The sequence below is a fragment of the Heteronotia binoei genome, chromosome 14 (genome assembly GCF_032191835.1).
Source record: "Heteronotia binoei isolate CCM8104 ecotype False Entrance Well chromosome 14, APGP_CSIRO_Hbin_v1, whole genome shotgun sequence".
In the NCBI taxonomy this organism is placed as follows: domain Eukaryota; kingdom Metazoa; phylum Chordata; class Lepidosauria; order Squamata; family Gekkonidae; genus Heteronotia; species Heteronotia binoei.
In genome coordinates this window covers 32792047-32815929 of record NC_083236.1, presented here as the reverse complement: position 1 = coordinate 32815929, position 23883 = coordinate 32792047, and the positions used below count along the sequence as shown (strand labels likewise).

General features: G+C 47.1%; 1 protein-coding gene across 2 annotated transcripts in view; it reads left to right on the top strand.

Annotated features, from left to right (window-relative positions):
* The window catches only part of CPNE2 (copine 2), a 147533-nt gene that overhangs the window by 19234 nt on the left and 104416 nt on the right, over positions 1-23883 (top strand). For both annotated transcript variants that reach the window (XM_060253957.1, XM_060253958.1), the window contains exon 2: positions 12401-12597. In XM_060253957.1, the coding sequence (XP_060109940.1) occupies positions 12430-12597 (168 nt within the window). In that variant the 5' untranslated portion in view covers positions 12401-12429. The remainder of the gene's footprint in view (positions 1-12400; positions 12598-23883) is intronic.

The following is a 23883-nucleotide window of genomic DNA, read 5'->3' as shown; positions in this document are numbered from 1 at the left end:
CTCGGCAAAATGTTCATCTTAATTGCAGGTATTCTACCAAGCAGTGACAAATTAAGTTTGTTCCATTTTATCATATCTTCGTCCATTTTACGCCATAACTTTTCATAATTGTTTTTAAACAAATCAATATTCTTCATTGTTATTTCCACGCCCAAATATTTTACTTTAGGGGTAACTTCACATCCCGTTAATCTCTGCAATTCCCTTTGTTTACTTAGTTGCATATTTTTACACACAATTTTTGACTTTTCTTTATTAACATAAAGTCCCACCAATTCTCCAAAATCTTGTATTTTGGCTAACAACAAAGGTGTTATTTGCATAGGATTTTCATTTATAAACATTATATCATCTGCAAATGCTCTATATTTATAGGAAAATCCTTTAATTCTCGTTCCTTCAATTTCTTCATCATCTTGTATTTGCATCAATAAGGTTTCAAGAGTCATTATAAACAACAATGGTGAAAGCGGACAACCTTGCCTTGTACCTTTGCTGATTATCATTTCTTCTGTAAGATCTGCATTTATATATAACCTTGCACGTTGTTCAGTATACATTATACTGAATGGGGCACAAGGTGATGGCTGAGTCAGTCACATTTGGCCCCAGTTTGGCACAATTTAAGTAAACTTCAAGGGTTGCCAACCTCCAGGTGGGGCCTGGAGATCTCCTGCTTTTACAGCTGATCTCCAGCTGGCAAAGATCAGTTCCCCTGGAGAAAATGGCTGCTTTGAAGGGTGGACTTTAGGGCACTGGACCATGCTGAGGCCCCTCCCCTCCTCCAACTATCCACTCTCCCAGATCCACCACCTAAAGTCTCCATGTATTTTCCAACACAAACTTGGCAACTCTAAAGTGGAACCTGCAGATCTGGAGATCGTGTCTTCCCAGGGCAGGCAAGATCTGTGAGTTACTTAATTTACAAGGAATTAGTGCCTTGGAAATAGTCATATTTCCGCAAGTTAAAATAATATTGTGCTGGTGGAGGAAAAAGCATCTAAGCTGTCTAGTATTGAGAAACAGAAGGCTTGTAAAGGAGTGCTGTTCTGTTCTTGCACTGAGCATTGTCTTCCTGCTGGACTTGGCTTCTGTTTTATGGGGCAGAGATTAAGGCAAGGTGATGATGTCTCATTTTTTTTTTTTTTTTGCTTAAACTGATTGGTCATTACAGAGGAGAGAGGCAGGTTGGCTGCTTTGAGGCATTAGTCACATGAGCTCTCTTAATCATTGGCCATAAAGTGTGAGTTGTCTCTTCTTAGAACAGTGACTTCACTGGAATGTGTGTGTCTGTATCCCTCTCTATCTGGGCATTCCTTTTACCTGATGAACAACTCCCACCCATCCCTATGTGAATGAAGCCTTAAAATGTAGACTTAGGCATTGTCAGCAGGGGATCCGATTTGGTTGGATAGTGTCAGATGCATAGAAGCTGTTACTTGCTGCAGCTTATTGCTATAGAGACCGCCTAAGTACCATTCTGATATTTCGAATGAGTGAGAGAATTTACGGAAATATCTTCAGTGCTCGTTTCCATGGTATGCCCGGGGGACTTTTGAAGGCCTTGTGTTTTCATAGCCTAGACAACCTATTCTCTTTTTTAAATCATGTACTTTGCTGATCTGGTTCTTTCTGTGGGGCTGTCAGAATATTCCATCCATATTATTGTTGGAAGAGAAGACACTGTCCCCTGTATCAGCCTATGGCAACAGTATATGGCATCAGACTAGATTAGGGTTGCCAATCCCCAGGTGGGGGCAGGGGATCCCCTGGTTTGGAGGCCCTCCCCCTGCTTCAGGATCATCAGAAAGCGGGGGGGGGGGGAGGGAAGCGTCTGCTGGGCACTCCATTATTCCCTATGGAGACTTATTCCCATAGGGTATAATGGAGAATTGATCTGTGGGTATCTGGAGCTCTGGGGGGGGGGTAGGGGTTTGAGATAGAGGTGCCAAATTTTCCACATAGCATCCAAAGGTTCTCCTGAAAAGACTCCCAAGTTTCAAGAAGATTGGACCAGGGGGGCCAATTCTATGAGCCCCAAAAGAAGGTGCCCCTATCCTTTATTATTTCCAGTGGAGGGAAGGCATTTAAATGGTGTGCAGTCCTTTTAAATGGGATGGCCAGAACTCCCTTTGGAGTTCAGTTCTGCTTGTCACACCCTTGCTCCTGGCTCCACCCTCAAAGTCCCCAGATATTTCTTGAATTGGACTTGGCAACCCTCCCTTCTCCCACCATGGCTGTTTGGCACTTCAGCCTCCTTTCTTGGACAGTCCAAGAAGAGTTATATCATTGGATTGGGCTGATTGTGTAAATTCGCCCTCAGTCATGTAGTAAGGAGCAGACAGCTGAATAGCTTTCAATATTGCTGCACTAGCCAGTCAAACGTAGGACTCCTAGACGTTTAGCAACGCCCAAATCCACATTCAGGCATGTGGTGTGTTATTAGTACCGTTAAAAACTCTGTGTTGCCTGGCCACAGACGGTGATTATCCACTTGAATGCTGTAACTCAGTGTTTCCATTGAGCAAGGTTTACTTTTCCTTAATTACATATTGAAAATCATCCTGGGGCCCCGTTCTCCCTGCCCCCCTCCAACCTCTCTTTCTTCCCTCACTTGTACAAAGCTCTTTCTTCAAAGGCACACTTTGCCAGGTCTGATCTGTGTAACCTGCCTACCAACTCGTTTGCTGTGAACTGGTCCAAAGCCTCTTCCACGGGCACACAAGGAGGCAGGATGTGCTCCATCTTTAACTTGCAAAAGTCCATTAAGATTGAAGGTGAGTCCCAGGAAGCTTTGGTTCCAGAGGAACAGCTGTGTTAATGTGTTGCAGTGAAAATCTTGTAATGCCAAGGAGAGTTTTGATTCTGGCATCTTGGCGGTTCTTCCGTCTTCCTTGTTTTGTTTCTCGCTTGTTTTGTATCTTCAATCCAGGAGCGGCCTTTGAGGGCTTCTTTCTAACCCTTAGTTAAGTCTACAAGGTTGTCTCCTTCCACAAAGGAGACCATATTGATGCTTTTTGTTACTCATGCTAATGTGTGGATTTTTTTTTTAAATGGTTGCTACTGTAATCAAGGTGCTGATTTAGATTTGAATGGCAGCGCCTCAGAACAGTATAGTTCAAGCACCGGTAATTTTCATGGCATTTTGGGAGAACGATACTAAAGAATTGTCTGATTTAAGTTCCTAACATAATTAAACTTCTTTACACCAGACATCTTACCTAGGATGGCCTTCTCCTGCCTAGGGTTGCCAGCCTCCAGGTGGGGCCTGGAGATCTCCTGCTTTTGCAACTGATCTCCAGATGGCAGAGATCAGCTCCCCTGGAGAAAATGGCTGCTTTGAAGGATGGACTCTATGGTATTGTACCATGCTGAGGCCCCTCCCCAAACCCCACCCTCTTCCGGATCCACCCCCAAAGTCTCCAGGTATTTTCCAACACAGACCTGGCAACCCTACTCCTGCCTGGCAGTGGCTACCAAGGGGCTTGGGCAGGGTCTTTTCTGAGGCCTGCTTTCATGGATCCTTTAACAGGTATTGCATAGGATTGGGTTTAGGACCTAATAATGTACAAAGCTGGTTCTTGAATTTGCTGGTTCTTGATAGTTTTGCTTTCAGATTAGCAAAAGAGTAACTTTGCATTCTGTTCATTTTTGCTTCCTGGTTTCCACTAAATTACGGCTAAATCTTCATATCAAACTTCTGGATTCACTTGTGCACCAGTGTGGGAGTTGTAAGTTGAGGCCTGTCACCTTAACTTCTGCACTGTATACATGAGTGGTACAGGTGTCATACCAGCCAATGTTTTGAGCAAGCTTACAACTCAGGCTCCTCACAGCTGTACTCTTCCTTGTGATTTTTAGACTCTGTATTCACATTTGCATTGCTCTCTCACATGAGTCTTCCAGTGAGCATTCTATAGCAGTATGTGCAAAAGGTAGCCGATTCTTAAATGTTTATGTAAAGCCACCATTCAGTCCAGGGTCTCACTTGCAGAGGAAGAAGGGATAATGTAGCAAGCACCAAATGTCAAACTGGGCAATGTCTGTATTGCTTGCCTACCACAGAAGCTAAATTGGGACCCTTAGATTATAATTTTCCTGACTTTACAAGTGGGAGTGAATTTGGAAGTATCCTGTGACTCTTGTGTTACCACTGAAGTCAGCCTTGTTCATGTTCAAGGAAAGTGGTGGCACTTTCCACCACCACCACCATCTTTGAATACCAACGAGGCTGAGTTTAGAGGTGGCACAAAACTGAAAGATCCCTCCACAGCTGACCTTTGGTGAGCCCATGGGGTTTTCAAAACAGGAGAAAAAGAGAGGTGCTTTGCTATTGCCTGCCTCCGCGTAGCAACCCTGGATTTCCTTGTTGGTCTCCCATCCAAGTTTTAACCAGGGTTAACCCTGTTTAGCTTCCAAGATTGACAAGATTGGACTAGCCAGGCCATCCTGGTCGGGATTCAAAGATACTTTAATGAAATCCAGAGTAGTGTTGGACTGAGTGTGTAAAGTTTTCACACAGCTGTCTTGCTCCGGAGAGCCAGTTTGTTGTAGTGGTTAAGTACCCAGACTCATCTGAGAGAAACGGGTTTGAGTCCCTTCTCCACTTGCAGCTGCTGGAATGACTTTGGGTCAACCATAGCTCTTGTAGGAGTTGTCCTTGAAAGGGCAGCTGCCATAAGAGCTCTCTCAGCCTCACCCACCTCACGGGGTGTCTGTTGTGGGGTGAGGGGAAGGTAAAAGGAAATTGTGACTGCTCTGAGACTCTAAGATTCAGAGTATAGGGCAGGATATAAATCCAATATCATCTTCTTCTTCTTTGCCTTGGCCTTCTTCCAGCCACAAAGTTTTTGGAAGAATCCTGATATTATCCTCCGTTCATCTTCTTTCTGTGTTTCCCTTGCTTTCCTGTGATCTTTCCCAATCCTGGTTTGTTGTTACTTTATTGTATGTGTGGTTTTTACTTTTTTCTTCATATGCAAAATTGTCTAAACCCAGCCGGGGGTGTGTACGTGTGTTCTTTTAGCACAACATGTTGCTTTCTGGAAACCTCAGTTTCCCCATGTGGTGAGGGAGACGAACCATTTCTTGAAGCCCTGCTAGGCACGTGGTTCGGGTGGCATTGGTTTCTGTGCCACAAAGAAAATGCAGCACAAAAGCTGATAGTTCTATCAGAATGTGGGTGGGGGTGAGGGGTGGCTGCTTGGTGAATGGTGCCACGGGCGTGACTAAGAAAGAGGAGAGCTGGCCAGCTGGAAGTCTGTTATTAAAGCCAGGTGCAGCCTGGCAAATCTGCCATGCTGCGAGTGAAAAAACATAGTCTTATGCAGGGGAGGCCAAGCTTGCTTAACATAAGAGCCACATAGAATAAATGTCTGATGTTTGAGAACTGCAAAGAAGGGAGGAAGGAGGTCAGGCAGGCAGGCAGGCAAATAGATGGGGGAGGGAGGAGGGAAGGAGAAGTGAAAAGAAATCAACTTTAAATGCATTCTCCAAGCTGCCGTCATGGGCAGTGGGATTAGATAACTGGCTGAAGTGATCTAAAGAGAGAAATGCCTTCTCTAAGCTGGCCGACGGGGCAGTGGGAGCTTCAAGAGCTGCACAATATGTGTGAAAGAGCCACAGTTTGGCCACCCCTGATTTTACAAAAGAAGGGTGCCTGTATCCTCCATGGCAGTGACTTGTAGCTTTATTTCTTCCTTTCCTTAAGCACAGTGTCCTTGAAAAGGAATTTAACTGGGGAGATGACATACATAGCCTGGGTGGTTCTGCAGGCACCTTAAAACTGATGGGGTGTGTTTGTAAAGGAGAATGGCCTTGAGGTCCTAACACTTGAGCCTAGTGACTGGTGGAAAGGGGGAGGAATTGTACATGCTGCATACCTGCTCATTCTTCAGAATGTGCACTAGATGTGCCCTAATGCTGTTACTAGTCTCTGGCAGTGTGCTGAGCTGCAGCACAGTGAAGTGTCCTGGGAGAGGAGAAACAGTGCTCTGGGGCAATCCTATGCAGACACTACTTCAGTGCTGCTGCACCATGATGACTCTTATCTCTGAACCTATTTGCATTGTCGCTGGATGCAGGCTAGAGTGCATATTCCACAGTTTCTGAAGTGCATTGGAAAGCAGGGGACCCAAAGACTGGCAGTACAGAGTTGGCCGAACCTGAAAGGCCTAAGGTTTCAAGACCTGCTCTCCTGATCTGTGGCCCTCCACCTGCTTGCAAGCCCTCCCACCCCACCCCTCTTGCTCACAGTCACCTGCAGCAACCACAGCATTTTCCCTGGCAGTATGGTGGGAGTGCTGCCTCCACAGCTGCCAGAAGTGCTGCTGCCAGTGGGCACCACCTGCATACCATTTTCTGGTAGTGCTGGACAGCATGTTCAGCCAGGACTACAGGTGTCACTGGCAGAGTATTTGTGAGCCGGGTGGTGGTGGGAAGGGTTTGTGGTGGGGGAGAAATATAGGTGGGAGAGGGCAGTGGTACTGGGGCCTGCCAAAACTCTTGGGCCCCAGCAGCTGGCCCCGCATCCAAGATATGTATTTGGTCCTCTTTACATTGCAGGCAAAGATCTTGTGCAGGCCTGATGGGCATTAGAGCACAGGTCAAGTATGCCATGCTGAAGGTTTGTACCATCACTTGGGTTTTGCTCAAGATTCTTCAGTATTTCAGAGCTGGCAAAGAATGATATAGCAAGACAGAGGGAAGGCAAAGCAGAAATGGAGCCTCTATTTCTGTCTGTCAAAGATTTGTGGTACCTCATACAGAGATGTAAAATTTCCTGAAATTCTGAAGCCATTGGGGGGGTGGGGAACTAATTAAAAAAACAGATTTTGGGTGGAGGGGGAATTGAAATATACACATTCCTAACTTTCATGTCAACCTTATGTTGCTGCTTTAACAACATAAAATTATAACTTTGAACCATATAAAATTTTATTAATTGACACTTATGAAATTTAAAAGTATGTTCTTGGTGTTCTACAAGCGAAATCGCAAATATACCCAGTATCAAAATGAGAGGGCTGCAAGCTGCTTCACTTGTGCTGTCTTAGTACATTTTGTCCATTCCAAAAGGGAAAAAAATATTTCATAAGAATTTTTTAGAACTCCCTGGAATTCTTCAGATTTTCTATTCCATACTTTTTCAAAAATTATCTTGAAAAGCATTTCACTCATTTCAGGTGTGTTTTTTTTTTGAGGCATTTTCATGCTCCTCAAAATTTCCTAGTTCCCCAAAACAATTCAATTTTAAGGTTTGAGAAGGAAAAACTCTGAAAAAGCATTTCTGTAATTCCAAAGAAAACAGAAATTCATAAGAGTTTTTTCCAGTGCTCCCCCAAATTTCTCAATGGAAATATTTTTTTCCTGGAGGGGAGGAATGGAGAAAAACACACACACCCCTCATTCCCCCCAAGCATTTCAGATCTCTAACCTTGTGGAAGCTCTAATGCTGGGGATGTAGGAATATTAAATGTGTAATTTGTGTATGAGCTAATAACACTGGAAGCAGAGCATGGGATAATGTAGTGTTGATGTGTCCCCTATTGCCTCTTAAGAGTTAAATGAATGCAATGTAGAGATGTTCGGGGTTTGACTAAGTAAAAGTAACGGTATTCCCCTGTGCAAGCACCAGTCGTTTCCGTCTCTGGAGTGACGTTGCTTTCACAACGTTTTCACAGCAGACTTTTTATGGAGTGGTTTGCCATTGCCTTCTCCAGTCATCTACACTTTTCCCCCCAGCAAGCTGAGTACTCATTTTACCGACCTCGGAAGGATGGAAGGCTGAGTCAGCCTTGAGCCTGTTACCTGAACCCAGCTTCCACTGGGATCGAAATCAGGTCATGAGCAGAGTTTAAACTGCAGTACTGCAGCTTTACCACTCTGCACCATGGGGCACTGTAGATTGATTTCTGCACATCCATTTTACTAATGGTGGGGCTTCCCCAATGCAAGGGGCTATTGTGTTAGGGCAAAGCACCACCATTAGTGGAACAAATCCATGGGATTCAATCCACTATGTTGTAGATCGCAAACAATGCCTTTGTAGTTAAAGTCCAATGAAATCCATGGGCAATAAATGGAGAGACTTTTTGCTTACTCACTTATTGTGTACAAAAATCATATTAGGCTATCAGTCAAAACTGGTTATTGTAGGCTGTCAAAGAGCCATAAAATGTCTGATGTAGTTAAACAGGCTTGTTTAAATACAAGTGGGTGGATCAGTTTTTCTATATTTGCAAGGCTGATCTAGGAATCGGGAAGACCTTCTTGCTGCTGCCACTCCCCATCAGGTTCTTCTATTGGGTCAGTTTCCTCCCTGCCTTGTCCAGTGTTCCCTTGCCTCTCTTGCTCCAGCTGTGTGTTGCTATTAACCCTGCCCTGGCTGACCCAGGCTAGCCCAATTTTGTCAGATCTTGGAAGTTAAGCAAGGTTGGCCCTACTTGGTACTTGGATGGAAGACCACCAAGAAATAGTAAGGTAGCTGCACAGAAGCAGGCATTGACGAACCATCTCTGTTTGTCTCTAGCTTTGAAAACCCTATTGGGGGTGGGGGAAGTCACCCTAAGTCACCCTTTCCACCATCATTTACCTGCAAGTTGCAGATACTCAGTGGCTGGATGTGTGGAAGGACTGGTGGATGGACAACATGTAATCAGGTTTCCTTCCAGCTTTAATAGGGTCGGTGCTAGGCTTCTGGCGCCCCAGGCAAATCACCCACTAGTGCCCCTCCCCCCATTATTAAAAAATATAGGGAAAATGAAGAGCACAAAACTTGAAACTACATTTTTAGTTTACTGATTTTTAATTTTAATTTTTTAAAAAATGTGATACGTTGTTAAAAAATTGTGAGAATAAGTGCTTGCTGACCAAGCCAGGAAGGAGGGTGGCGGGATAAGATGAGGTGGGAGACCAAGTTGCGCATCGGGGAGAGGGGGGGGGGCTTGGCTTTGTTGAAGGCAGCTTGGTGATGGGAGAAGACAAGATGACAGTGGTCAGGAACCAAAGTAATGTGTCTGGGAGGGGGCACCCAGTGGTGCCCCCTAGGCCAGGTGGCTCCCTAGGCAACTGCCTACTTTGCCTACGCCCACGCACCAGCCTTGCCAGTTTATTATTTTATTTATTTTATTATATTTATATCCTGCTCTCCCCTGGCAGGCTCATTTTTGTGTGGATAATCCTTTTCCTCTTGGATAGTTACCAACCTCAAGGCCTAGAATTGTCCCAGAATTACGTAGTTCAGTTCCCATGAAGGAAATGGCAGTTTTGGAGGACAGACTCTGCAAAGCTCCATTTCCCCTCTGAGCTCCCTCCTCTTTCCAGACTCCACCCTCCTCAGTCACTACCCCCAAGTCTCCAGGAATTTCCCAAGCCGGAGTTTGGCAACTCTTAACCCCATCCTTTCAGTCCCTCTCTCTCAGAGTCAAGGTTTGTGCTCATATGGCTGATATGAATTTGGTTTTGTTACAGAAGAAGGTTGGATTTATACCCTACCCTTCACTTGGAGTCTCAGAGTGGCTTACAGTCTCCTTCCCCTTCTCTCTCTCCACACCCTGTGAGGTAGGTGGGGCTGAGAGAGCTCTGAGAGAACTGTGACTGACCCAAAGTCACTCAGCTGGCTGCATGTGGAGGAACGGGGAATCAGACCTGATTCTCCAGATTAGAGTCTGCTGCTCTTAACTACTACACAAAAGTGGAAAAAGAGAGTATGTGATATATAAATAGACTGGACCTACCTATTTTAAGGTTTTGTTTTTTTTAAAAGAATGCTGGAAACATGTCATACCACTCTGGAATATATTGAGACTTTAGTGGGCCTGTAGAAACACAGCCTTGAAGGTTTCTCCTAAATTGGAGGTCTGATAGCTAATCCTGTGGTGAATGACATAATCATTTTTTCCTCTTGTGTCATCTTTCTCTATGTAATTGGTTTTGCTCATTCTGGCTCATTCCCTTCTTCATTGAACTATGTGGCCCTGAGGATGAGACTCTCATAATTTAATATCACAGGACTCCAGGTTAATATAAAACAAAATAAAGCTTTATTTATACATGTACAGACTGCACACAACTCAGCAGAGATTCATCTTGGCCAGCTGCCTTATTTGTATATTTCTGGGTTGTGTCTTTTAGGCAAGCCATTTTCCTCTTGAACAAAATTCTGCTAATTCTGTTGTTCTGTATTTCAGACCTTATCTCCCAGATGAACCATGGGAATGCCAACTCTCAGTTGGCAAAAAGATTTAAATTATAACTGGGAAGGCCTGGGTGGATGAATGGTTGGAGGCAAGCTGGAATAAATCACTGACCCTTAAGTGGATGAAGACCACAGCTGCCAACAGCTGTGAGTGTGTGAGATAGAGAGAGAGAGAGTCAGAGAGTATGTGTGCTCTTGGCCATTCATGCCTTTTGCAAATAGAAAGAATCTGTAAATCAGATTTAATGCTCGGCCATATGGAAGGACACATGGTTCACTGCACTGGGGAAGGGTGATGCTTAAAGTTTTAAGCTGGAGGCAGTGGCAGCCCTGTGAATTATAGTGTAAGGGTTCTTCCAGCTGTCCCTCTGTTGCAGAGATGAAGATATAAAACAGATCTTGGATGGTCTGTGAGGGTGGGTGGCTACTGCCTCTGGTCTCTTCTGCCAGTTCAGATGGCTGAACGATCAACATAGCCCACTTGGCTATGGTGGGGAAAGGCACCTTGTTTTCCCCCCAGCCTTACATTGCTTCTGGTTGTGATTATAGTCTCAGTTTGTGATTACAGAGGCAGTTTGATGTAGTGGTTAAGAGCACAGACTCTAATCTGGGAGAACTGGTTTTGATTTCCCAATCTTTTCCATATGCAGTCAGCTGGGTGACCTTGGGTCAGTGACAGTTCTCTCTGAGCTGTTTTCTCAAGAGCAGTTCTTGAAAGAGCTGTTTCAGCCTTACCTACCTCACAAGGAGTCTGTTGTGGGGAGAGGAAAGGAAGGAGATTGTAAACTGCTCTGAGATTCTGAATGATGGGTGGGGTATAATCAGGGCCTTTTTTTTGCAGAAAAAGCCCAGCAGGAACTTATTTGCATATTAGACCACACCCCCTGATGCCAAGCCAGCCGAAACAGCATTCTTTTGCATTTCTGGTTTTTGTTTTGTTTTTTAACTCTGGGTATAACTCCAATCTCTTCTCTTTTCCTTCTTCAAAATAAGCAGGTGGAAAGCCATTCCTTGAAGGAGCAATGAGAATACTTAGGACTTCTTTGTGTAGTTCATTCTCAGATGTGTGGATTTAAAAAAAAATAATAAACCAAACTTGTGCTTTCTACTCACATACTTGCAAACAGGCATATCGTGCAAAGTCAAGACTGGTTGCCTCACCTATTGAATGCAGATTTAGTGGCGAAACTCTTTGATACGGTGTGATGTGTGAAAACTTGCTTAGCAGTTGTGCTTAATGTGTTGAAAAATGCATCCTTTGTACTGGCCAGGTCCAATGTAAAGATTATTTCATTTTGAGAATGAGAGCAGAGGGGCTGCAGTTTATCATGCTATCCCCCCTTCCCAAGTATGGTACCCATGTGCACCCTGGCACCAACCAGTTATGTTCCCTTCATTGCAGTTTTTACAAAACAAACCTCCAGTCAATTTTCTACAGAAAGTGCTTCAGAAGAGCCCAAGAGGCATGGAGCAATCATTTGGCTGCCTTCATCACAGGATAGTTGGCTTGGAACTTCCCAAAATTTTGTCAGTGGATTTAGCCTCCATGGCAGCTATTTTGGTGCCATGCCCACTATCTGTTCTTAAAATTCCAGGAGTGCCTACAGGTTAAACAAGGTTGGGGGCCCTATCAGAACCCAGAAAATAACTATCTGGTGTCTCAGGGAAGAGTGAGTATACTAGCACTAAGCTTCACATGCTTGTTCTTGTGGCACTAAATCCTACCACAAACCATTATTTCAGTACTCTCTACAATAGCCCTGTAAGACAGGCCCATATTGTGATCACCGTATTACATAGCAGAGGCTGAAGATAGCGGCTTGTCAGAAGCCACCTAATGAGCTTGTAAAGGCATGGAGAGTTGCAGGGCTTTCTTTGAGCGTGAATGCACAGGAACATAGTTCCAGCTGGCTTGGCATCAGAGGGTGTGGCCTAATATGCAAATGAGTTCCTGCTATGCTTTTTCTGCAACAAAAGCCCTGTGTGAAACAATGGTGATCCCAGGGCCTAATATGCAAATGAATTCCTGCTGGGCTTTTTCTACAAAAAAAAAAGCCCTGGAGAGTTGAACTAGGGACTTCTCTGCTCATGCTTTTGGCCATTATACCATCTCCTGTGGCAAGTGCTATGCCATCTCTTGAGAAGAAGGCATCTCTTAGATTCTTTCCTTATTTGATGCCTTCTCCTTTTTGTCTCTTGCAGATTGTCGGGAGCTGCTGCTGCCTGAGTCGATGGCGTACACCGTAAGCCCAGCTCCTTCTGTGCCCGTGGGGCCCCAGTACTGCGTCTGCAAAGTGGAATTGTCTGTGTGTGGTCAAAATCTTCTGGACAGAGATGTCACTTCTAAATCTGACCCCTTCTGTGTCTTATTTATGGAAGTAAATGGGAAATGGACAGAGGTAAGGCTCCAGATATCCCTGGTTTTCTTTCAAGATGGAGTCTTTGGTTTGTCTTTGGTCTGACAAGTAGCTTTCTGTTGTTAAAACTGGAAGTTGGCACCTGTGCAGAGCTTGGGGTTTGGGGCATCTAAGCCCTGATCTCTGCGGTTCCCCCACAAGATACCTCATTATGACTCATCTCTTTCTTGCTGCTTCTTTTCAGCTCTGCTTTCATTGCCAGTAATAGTGTCTGTGCCCAGTATTTTGGACTGTCTGATACAAATGTTTGTAAAATTTGTGCATCTCTGTCCTATAGGTTTTTTGGGGGGGAAACAAGGAGAATCCCACAAGGGGTGGGTGGGAATTTTTGGGGAGCACCCTCACCCAGGCAGCTCTACTCTCTGAAGGGGGTGAGGAGAGAAAGAGTGAGGGACCCTGGGCAATCATCATATGGTGGCAGCGATGGGAAGGACATGTGTGCAAAGCTTTACTGCAGGTAACTGCCTGCAAATGCCACTTTGGAGGGAATTTCCAGTTGTTTGCTATTTAATTTTAGGAAGGGGAAGATTCTGCATTTGAAAAAGTTGTTCCAAGGGGGTGAGTAGGTGCTGGATTCTTTTTTGCTTATGAAGGGGCAATGGGATGAGTCTATGGCCACTTCCACATGGAGATGAGTGGCCATTCTGCTCCCGTGGGTGGTGGCAGAGATTCCACATGGAGGTATTTCCTGTGGTATCCCCAGGGCTTTTTTGTAGCAGGAACTCCTTTGCATATTAGGCCACACCTTCCTGATGTAGCCAATCCTCCTGGAGCTTACAATTGGCCATCTAGCACCTTGATTTCAGTTTGATGGATTTCAGTTTGATGTCAGAGAGTTCTCAATGCATACTTGGAAAATGTGTGGTAATGATGCTATAGTGATCTGTCTACAATCAAGAAATAGCCAACAAAAAGCCCCCCAGTAGTGTGCACATATGGGATGGTATAATGGTGCTGGATGTGGGCAGGAAGGTGCAAAAATCTGCTCACTCTCTTTCCCTAGACCTCTACCAAAACAGCTTAGCAAAACATTTAGTGGAACGAGCACACAACAGAGTCATGTCAGAAACTTGCTCAAAACCTTTGCAGGGTACTGGAAGGGAAGGTTTGCTGTGCATAGATTTCCAAATGGCTATTACCTTCCCATAACCCCCTCCAACTTGTTTTAACATACGGTAGTAATATGGTATAGTTTACTGTTGCTGGACCAAAGCTTTGGGAGCTTCTGAGCTCCCCCACCCTCTTTCTCTTGTTCAGAATTTTACAGCCAACTACACTTGCTTGTTTCTTTGGCCAGTGGCTGAAAAAGCAAACACTGGTTTGTTGGAAATGCAGAACTCTTCCTTTCCTGTGTTGATTCCCACACAATGAGCTGGTGGATTTCCAAGTCTCCTTTCCATAACAATTGATAAAGATTTGTTACATTGGAATGCAACCCAGCAAGGTATGATGGAGAAGAGAAGGAGAATTTTTGTGCCCATCTCTCCATCATATTTAGTTTTGGGTTGAAAATGGAGCACCTTGATTTACACATGAACAGGGCAATGTATGTATAGACGCGTATCCTCCTGTTGCTCTCATTTGACCTTAAATTCCCTCTTTTATTAAACTGTGTTTTTAATGGGTGGGGGGAGAGCTTACAGCACTGTTAAATGTGTTAGACGGTAACGTGCTATTTGGCCTTGAGTTCTAAGAATGTGCTTCCATGCTGCTAAGGTTTTCAATTTGATGGTATTACTGTCAGAGAGTCTACAACGCAGACTTGGAAAATGTGTGGTTTTATTTTTGCCTTGTCTATTTTTAGATGATTGCTTTACAGAATAACGCGACACAGAATGAGAGGGGGGAGGAAAGAGAGACTTGAATGGACAGTCTGAGGGAGATGTAGCCACTGCTGGGATTCTGCAGGGAGGTCAGAACGCTGCCGGAGTTAGCCGTGGGGGGGCGGAGGCGGCATTTACAACTTCGCCGCTAGAACCTGGCCTGCCTCCAGATTGAAAAGAACAAGGAAATATCTGTGACTGCAGCATGAAAAAAGGCTTTCATGCAAGGAACTGCTGGCATGGGAGAAACATCCAGAAAGTTTGCCCTATTTTTTAAAAAGCTCCCTTTCTCGATTGTATGTTTGCCCTTTCCGTATGGATCGCGTGTTCACTGTTTCCATGGCAGTCATTCCTGCCACACTTAAACACCTGGGTTTTTTTCCAGGTTTAAAAACATTAGGAGTTGATATAGCATTCTAGTGATCTATTTCATTAATGTAATGATTCCCAGACTTTATTTTAAAAAAATTAAGTCTCTAGCCCAGAGGTGTCAAGCTCATTTGTTTCGAGGGCCAGAGCTGACACGCGTCACTTTGTTGGGCCAGACCTGTGTGCCATAAAATGTAACTTGAGGTACCAGAGATATAAGCTTTATAAAGGTGATTTTAGATGCTGAATGGTAATAGGCTTGATTGGATTAGGTGTGATATGCAGCAGCAACTCTGCAGCAGCAAGGGCTAGGGACTTAATTTTAAGTAGGGTTGCTAGGTCTTACCTGGCTGCTAGCAGGGGGATTTCTTTCATTTGGGTAAAAAATTGATTTGGGTAAAAAATTCTATGGTGCTAGAGCATCCCCACACGGTGTGCCCGGCACAATGTCATCACTTCCGGGTGACATCATCATGCCAGGCATGTCAGGTGCTGATGGATCTCTGCAGGGCGGGGCTCCCCAGCCAGTTCTGTGCCAGCAGGTTGGAGGTCCCGAACTGGGGAACTCCCGCCCCCAGCAGGAGGCTGGGAACACTACTATTAAAAAAGGAAATTGGGAAACAGTTCATTGTTGCATTAAAAATGCAGTAGTAAGCTAGAAATTCCCATGTTAAAAAAGTCCTCTGGTGGAGGGAAAGGAACAAACAGAGGAAACTTCAGTAAAGGCACTCCAGTTGTTTCCCTATGGGGTCAGGCTTGTATGGTTTCTCCATTGCTAGTGCTGGGGCTTCCGCAAGGCATATATGAGCTGGAAAATGTGTATTAAATGAGCAAATGTAAATATGAGTAATAAACCAGAAATCTTATTAATTTTGGGAAATTAAAAAAATGCAATTAAGCTTTCCATATCCTAACTAGACATTTTCACATCAATGCTAGAAGCTGGGGCATCTCACCCTTTCCCTTTTAAGCCAATGAACTCGATTAAGTAATGGTGAGCTGCCCCCTGTTCTGTTATTAACATTTTAAGGAGGACTTGATGTCTTTTGTTTAAAATGTTAGTAATGCTGGGAGGAACCCAGTTTAAATTACTGAAATAAAGTGGAGTAGAATCCAGCATGAGCCAGTGTGGTGTGGTGAAGAGTAGCAGACTCTAATCTGGGGGACTGGGTTTGATTCCCCACTCCTCCTTCACATGAATCCAGCTGGGTGACCTTGGGGAGTCACAGTTCTCTCAGAACTCTCTCAGCCCCAGCTACCTAACAAAGGTGACTGTTGTGAGGAGAGTAAAGGCTGTGAGGTTTTGCCAAGTAACACTCAGATAGACTTCTGCTATGATTACATAGGTGAAGCTTTATTGATATATTACAAGTGCAGACCTTTCCCTTATGAAGGCCTTGCCAGATGTGAAAGTAAGAACTACAGACAGCATTAAGTAATTCAGGAAAGTGTGGTCCCCCCCACCCCGCCTCTGATACATAACTCTTCATGAAACAGTTCAGAGGGAACTGATCTCCTTATCTTCTGAGAAGTAAAGGCTACTCCCAGCCTCCGTCTCAAGAAGGTGAAGAGGAAAGAGGGGGAGAGCCCCTGCATTCCCATGCAGCCACCAACATTTCCTCTGTGAGAAACAACATAACCTTTCACAGACTATCCCAAGAACATTACTTATTCACCACAACCCCACAACATACTTCATAGGAAGATGGTGACAGGGCTGCAGCCAGAATTTCTGGTGCCCTAGGTCCCGCCAGGAATTCTGGCCAAAGGCGGACTCCGAGGAGCACACACACCACAGCTGTGCCTTGCTGGTCTCGCCTTCCTGGGTCCAAGGAGAGCACATGCCAATGTGCTGCCCCACCGCTCTCACCCAGGAAGGCGAGACCAGCAGGGCAGTGCTTGTGTTTTCTTGCAAGGGAAGATGGGCTCCGAGGAGAACACACACTGATGCACCGCCCGTTGCTCTCGCCTTTCTGGTTCTATGCAAAACTGGGAAAGCGAGAGTAGTGGAGAGGGGGGCACCCAGCAACACCTCTGTAGACCAGGTGGTGCCCCAGGTGGCTGCCAACCTGGCCTACTGCTACATACTGGCCTTGGTGACAGTTACATGTAAAACCACTTAGGAAGGAAGGCATGACAGGAATTGTATGCAGTACCAGCTAGGCTTGCCAATCCCCAGGTCCCAGCGGGGGTTCTTCCGCTTTCCCAGTCTCCTTCCTGCCCCCAGTCAGCTGGCCGGTGGGGGGAAGTCCCGCCCCCCAAAGCTACCATGTGATTTTTTCCGCTCCGGAGGCTCCAGTCTCTGATTGGAAAGGCTTCCACTTGGGATGGGGTGTCTGTGTTACTTGGAAGAAGTTGGCTGCAACTCGTGAGTAGAGAGGCCAATCCCTCACTTCAGAGTCACCAGAAAAGGCGGGGGGAGAGAGGGGAGGAACGTCTGCTGAGCACTTCATTATTCCCTATGTGGAGATCGATTCTCATAGGGTATAGTGGGGAATTGATCTGGAGGTTTCGGGGGCTCTGTGGGAGCTGTTTTTTGAGTTAGAGGCACCAAATTTTCAGTATAGTATCTAGTGCCTCTCCCCAAAGTGCCCCTCAAGTTTCAAAACGATTGGACCAGGGGGTCCAATTCTATGAGCCCCAAAAGAAGGTGCCCCTATCCTTCATTATTTCCTATGGAAGGAAGACATTTAAAAAGGTGTGCTGTCCCTTTAAATGTGATGGCCAGAACTCCCTTGGAGTTCAATTATGCTTGTCACATCCTTGCTCCTGGCTCCACCCCCAAAGTCTCCTGGCTCCACTCCCAAAGTCCCCAGACATTTCTTGAATTGGACTTGGCAAGCTAGTACCAGCCCTAGGGTGCGTGGCACCCCAGGCAGACTCCTTGCCTGCGGCCTCATGCCCCACCCCCCACGACTGCCCTCCCTCCGCAGTGCCATGCTCCACCACCCTCCCCCCTGCCCTGCGCAGTCAGAGTTGTGCCATGACTAGGCTTGGCCCTACCTTCTTTGACAGGGCCCAGGCATCTGACCATTCTTTTAAGAGAGCGCTGGAGGAGGCTTCTCCACTTCCTTTCTGGAACCAGAAGGGAGAGGGAGCGAAGTCTCCTCCAGCTAGGGTGACCATAATGTCTGAAGGCCAGCCAGGGACACGTTGGGGGGGGGGGGGAAGTAGGGGTGCCGGAAACAGGAAGTGACGTCACTTCCGGTGACGGCACTTCCGGTGACGGCATGCCACCACAGGAAACAGGAAGTGACATCACTTCCGGTGACATCATTTCCCTGCGTCACCTGCCGGAAATGGGAAGTGACATCACTTCCTGTGACATCATTTCCCCCAAATGACATCATTTCCCCCAAATGCCACTGCCGGAAACAGGAAGTGACTTCACAGCACTTCCTGTGACATCCCCAAAAATCCCCCAAATATCACCGCCGGAAACAATTTTGTTCTGAAATCCTGTATATACTTCATCAGTATATGGGATAAGGCACTTTCTCAACTGTGCTGCATAATGCAGCCTATTTATTTTGTCCTGTTTATTTTGCCGAAGCAGCCTGTCACCAATAACACAGGTCGAGATGCAGGACAGGAACCCGGAAGTGACCGACAGGCTGCTTCAGCGTGCCGCTGCGCCGGCCCCCTGGGCCCCACAACGATGGGACCGATGCCACAGGGACGGGCTCGAAACACTCTATAACCCCTCAAAAGAACAGCAGTCTAGCTCGCTTCCCCCGAGCCCTGCCGCCATAAGCCTCAAGGGGGCTCATTTTGCGGCATCTCCCGGCGGGAGGGTGGCACCCGCACGGGACACATATCAAATGAAAGAGGGGGCGCAGGGCTATCAGAAACAGCCGGCGGAGGGAGTCACGAGACCACCCCACTGGGGGATCCACACCCCGAAAGTGATGAAGGTGGCGCAGACAGAGCCAACAGGACAAAATAAATAGGCTGCATTATGCAGCACAGTTGAGAAAGTGCCTTATCCCATATACTGATGAAGTAAATACAGGATCTGAGAACAAAATTGCACCAGAAGACACAAACACAAAGCTCCCTTACACTGAATCAGTGCTTGGGTCCACCAAAGTCAGTATTGTCACATAAGAACATAAGAGAAGCCCTGTTGGATCAGGCCAGTGGCCCATCCAGTCCAACACTCTGCGTCACATAAGAACATAAGAGAAGCCCTGTTGCATCAGGCCAGTGGCCCCTCCAGTCCAACACTCTGTGTAACATAAGAATATAAGAGAAGCCCTGTTGCATCAGGCCAGTGGCCCCTCCAGTCCAACACTCTGTGTAACATAAGAATATAAGAGAAGCCCTGTTGCATCAGGCCAGTGGCCCCTCCAGTCCAACACTCTGTGCCACATAAAAATATAAGAGAAGCCCTGTTGCATCAGACCAATGGCCCCTCCAGTCCAACACTCTGTGCCACATAAAAATATAAGAGAAGCCCTGTTGCATCAGACCAATGGCTCATCCAGCCCACCACTCTGGTCACATAAGAACATAAGAGAAGCCCTGTTGCATCAGACCAATGGCTCATCCAGTCCACCACTCTGGTCACATAAGAACATAAGAGAAGCCCTGTTAGATCAGGCCAGTGGCCCCTCCAGTCCAACACTCTGTGTCACATAAGAACATAAGAGAAGCCCTGTTGGATCAGGCCAGTGGCCCCTCCAGTCCAACACTCTGTGTCACATAAGAACATAAGGAGGGAAGGGAAGGGAAGGGAGGAAGGAAGGAAGGAAGGAGGGAGGGAGGGAAGGAAGGGGGGAGGGAGGGAGGGAAGGAAGGGGGGAGGGAGGGAAGGAAGGAAGAAAGAAAGGAAGTAAGGGAGGAGGGAGGGAAGGAAGGGAAGGGAGTGAGGGAAGGAAGGGAGGAGGGAGGGAAGGAAGGAAAGGGAGTGAGGGAAGGAAGGAAGGAAGGGAGGAGGGAGGGAAGAAAGGAAGGCCGCCCCCCGCCCCCCCCGCTTTCGGACCCCTTACCTGCTTCCAGGGTGGCGGAGAGTCCAGCGGCGGCGGCGGCGAGTCCTGCGGCGGCGGCCTCGCGGCGAGGGAGGGAGGGAGCTGCCGGCGCTGGCCTCTGGAGGCCTCCAGGGACCAGCGCCGGGCCTCTCGCTACCGGCGCTGGCCTCTGGAGGCCTCCAGGGACCAGCGCCGGCCTCCGCTGGTCGCTGGGGCCCTCCAGAGACTCTGGAAGGCCCCCAGCGACCAGCGGAGGCCGCGGAGAGGCCTTCGCTGGTCGGCGGTGGTCCCGGAAGGCCTTCCAGAGGCTCTGGAAGGCCTTCCGGGACCAGCGCCGGCTGCTCCGCGGCCTCTCCGCGGCCTCCGCTGGTCCCTGGAGGCCCTCCAGAGTCTCTGGAGGGCCCCCAGGGAACAGCGGAGGCCGCGGAGAGGCCTTCGCTGGTCGGCGGTGGTCCCGGAAGGCCTTCCAGAGGCTCTGGAAGGCCTTCCGGGACCAGCGCCGGCTGCTCCGCGGCCTCTCCGCGGCCTCCGCTGGTCCCTGGAGGCCCTCCAGAGTCTCTGGAGGGCCTCCAGGGACCAGCGGAGGCCGCGGAGAGGCCTTCGCTGGTCGGCGGTGGTCCCGGAAGGCCTTCCAGAGCCTCTGGAAGGCCTTCCGGGACCAGCGCCGGCTGCTCCGCGGCCTCTCCGCGGCCTCCGCTGGTCGCTGGAGGCCCTCCAGAGTCTCTGGAGGGCCTCCAGGGACCAGCGGAGGCCGCGGAGAGGCCTTCGCTGGTCGGCGGTGGTCCCGGAAGGCCTTCCAGAGCCTCTGGAAGGCCTTCCGGGACCAGCGCCGGCTGCTCCGCGGCCTCTCCGCGGCCTCCGCTGGTCCCTGGAGGCCCTCCAGAGACTCTGGAGGGCCTCCAGGGACCAGCGGAGGCCGCGGAGAGGCCTTCGCTGGTCGGCGGTGGTCCCGGAAGGCCTTCCAGAGCCTCTGGAAGGCCTTCCGGGACCAGCGCCGACAGCGGTGGCGGAGGCCTCTCCGCGGCCTCCGCTGGTCCCTGGAGGCCCTCCAGAGACTCTGGAGGGCCTCCAGGGACCAGCGGAGGCCGCGGAGAGGCCTCCGCCACCGCTGCCGGCCCCGCGCGCGGGCGGGGAAGGCGGCGAGGGAGGGAGGGAGTGTCCCTGCGCGTGCGCAGGGACGCTCCCTCCCTCCCTCGCCGCCTTCCCCGCCCGCGCCCGCGGCCCACCGCCTCCGGGGCTGGCTAAACCGGGACCTCTAAATGGTCCCGGTATTGCCAGCCCGGGAGGCGGGAATAGGGGGCCAGAACCGGGACATTCCCGGGCTCCCGGGACGGTCTGGCCACCCTACCTCCAGAGCTCTCTTAAGAGAACGCTCAGATGCCCAGGCCCCATCGAAGTGGGTAGGGCTGATCCTAGTGGTGCTCCTCTGAGCGAGCTAGGGGCGGGGCGGCGGAGCACGGTGCTGCCCTGGGGAAGGGAGAGGGTGGGTGGTGTTGGCAGCAGTGGTGGGGGGGAAAGAAAATTAGGCATTTGTCTTGGGCACCAGAGGGGGAGCCCTCTCCTGGCGCCCTAGGCAAATGCCTATTTTGCTTAGTGGGCGAGCCGGCCCTGAATCCTGACAAAGGTAAGGCAGTTGTAAACCTCTTTGAGACTCTTTAGGGTGGAAAAAAGCAGGCTATAAAAACCAGCTCTTCTCTTCCTCCTCCTTTTGTGGCCCTGATTTTGAGTAATGGCTGATCATGTATACAGTTTTATCGCTTACAGACTGATGGAAATGTGAGGTCTGTCTGTGCCCTTTTTGAGCATCTCTGACCATTCATTTCTTGTTTGAGTAATGACTCAGCTCTCTCACTTCCTGGTCTATTTAATTCTTGAAACATGTATATCCCACATTTTCCATTGCTGTTAGATGACTGGCAACTCAAGGAAACTTTTGTTTTTGTGGTCTTGTACAAGGGCAGGGCATTGCAGCACCAATGTTGAAACCTTGCTAGAATAAGTATAGGTTTGGGGAAGGAAAAAAAAAAGAACTGGTGTTTTATCACTTGGGAGGGCTGAAAGAAGAATATTTATTTGATCAGTGAGCCGTTTATGGTAGGAGTTTGGTGTGAGCGCGCCCACTTTGTTGGCCATTGCATTTTAAGTGCCAGATGTATATAGGCAGTTAGTAAGTTGTTGGGCCTTTGAAGAATGAATAAAATATGTGGGTTTTTTACATTGGATATTTTATTGATATTGGATAGACTTCTTTGATTTATCTAATAAACTGGTTTACAGCTGCATTGCAACCTGAATATATATATAACTGGCAGTTCAGTTATTCCATCTTCCTTTTATTCAAGGACTCCTAAAATCGTAGCTTTATGAAGGAACAGGAGATCTCAAACAGAGGATTTTCTGCAGTCTTCACCAATGTGACTTGGTGACAGAAGTCTTCAAGGCCTTAACAAATAACGGACTGATATAAAATTGGTCATGTCACTGGAGGTTTATTGTTATCAAATACAGGATCCATTTGTTGGATTTAAAAAACTCCAAACCTTTGCACCAGAACCCCAATAAAAAGAGTAATACAACAAAATCAGTAATGTAACCATCTATTACTGATTTTTTTTTGTATTACTCTTTTTATTGGGGTTCTGGTGCAAAGATTTTAAGTATACAACAGAATTTGTGGTATAGGGTTAGGGTTAGTCAGTAATGATGGGCCTTCTAGAAAAAAAGAGGATTTACATATTTTCTGCAAAGCTGTGAGATGTAAGTTGTTCTGACCCCTATTGGGAACAACAGCAGTAAAGACCTTGTCCTTCCCACAGGATATTAAAGGAAGAATGAATGCCAAGCCTCTGTATGTGTACACACACTTGCCATTTGATGAACCATGGGCAGATTTTGCATGAGTGAATTGTGACCTGTCAGTGTACTTCCTGGTGCCCCCATGCCAGGCTTGCCAGTTTCCCACAGCTCTTGTTGCCTACTGATGCTCGGACAGCAGGCAGGGAAAAAATTAAATAAAAAATTGCCATTAGCATGGCAACATTATGCCATTTCTGTGGAAAATTTGCAAGTGATATCACGGTGCTCTAGGAATTGCTGGAAACTATAGTTCTACTTCTGGGATCACCCATCCAGAAATAGCTGCCTTCTGATTCATCACAATTGCTTTAAGACCACCTAACATCTGGAATTTACCACAGTTTTATGATTGGATTAAGCCTCCAAGTTGCCCATTTTGTGATTGGTCCTGCCCATTTTGCTGTGGCACCCACTGCCTGTCCTTAAAAGGTCAGAAGTCTCCATAGGTTGAATGAGGTTGGGATTGGGAAATCCTGAGGTATATACAGCCAAATAAAAATTCTAAAATAAGAATTAGCCTTTAGTAAGTAATTTTGGGAAAGTTTTGTGAATTATTAGATGACTGTGATTTTGTTTGGTGCCCTATCTTGTCTAAAATGCCCCATCTGTATATCTATATATTTACTTACAAACCAGCTGCGAGGATCAGTTTTATTATTCAGTAATACGTGAATTTTAGGTGTTTTGTAAATAACGATGGCTATTTTAGATGCTTTGTAAATAATGATAGCTAAACATGATTTGTGTTTGGGGTGTAGTTTAGAGGCGTCTCCACATGTGTTCTAGCCCCTTCCCCTTGTGCATGATAGAAATTTTTCAGGCTTACCTGAAAGCAACACATTTAGCTTTCTATAATGCTGCTGTTTAAATGAATCATTTTTTATCACTGAATGTTATTTTAATAAGGAAACTATTTTAATAAGGAAAGCTTGTGTACCCAGAATATTTTAAGGGGGTGTTGTGTCATTTTTTAAAAGCAGTTTTCTTTGGTGGAGGCTTAATTAAATTGTTCTTACCACTCATTATATACCTTGCTACAATTAATTAACGAAGAGTTAATTATGTTGCAAACAAGCATATGTCTCCAAAATTGTTGAATTGTGTGACTTCGAAAGGTATTGGGAGTGATGTACCTTGGAGGGGGAGGGTCACTAGGCAGTGCCTGGCAACCTGTGGGAGAGTTGTGCGGGTGCATAGCATTGTGGGATAATTTTTTAAATGGAATTTTGTGTACTTACTGGACGTTCTTA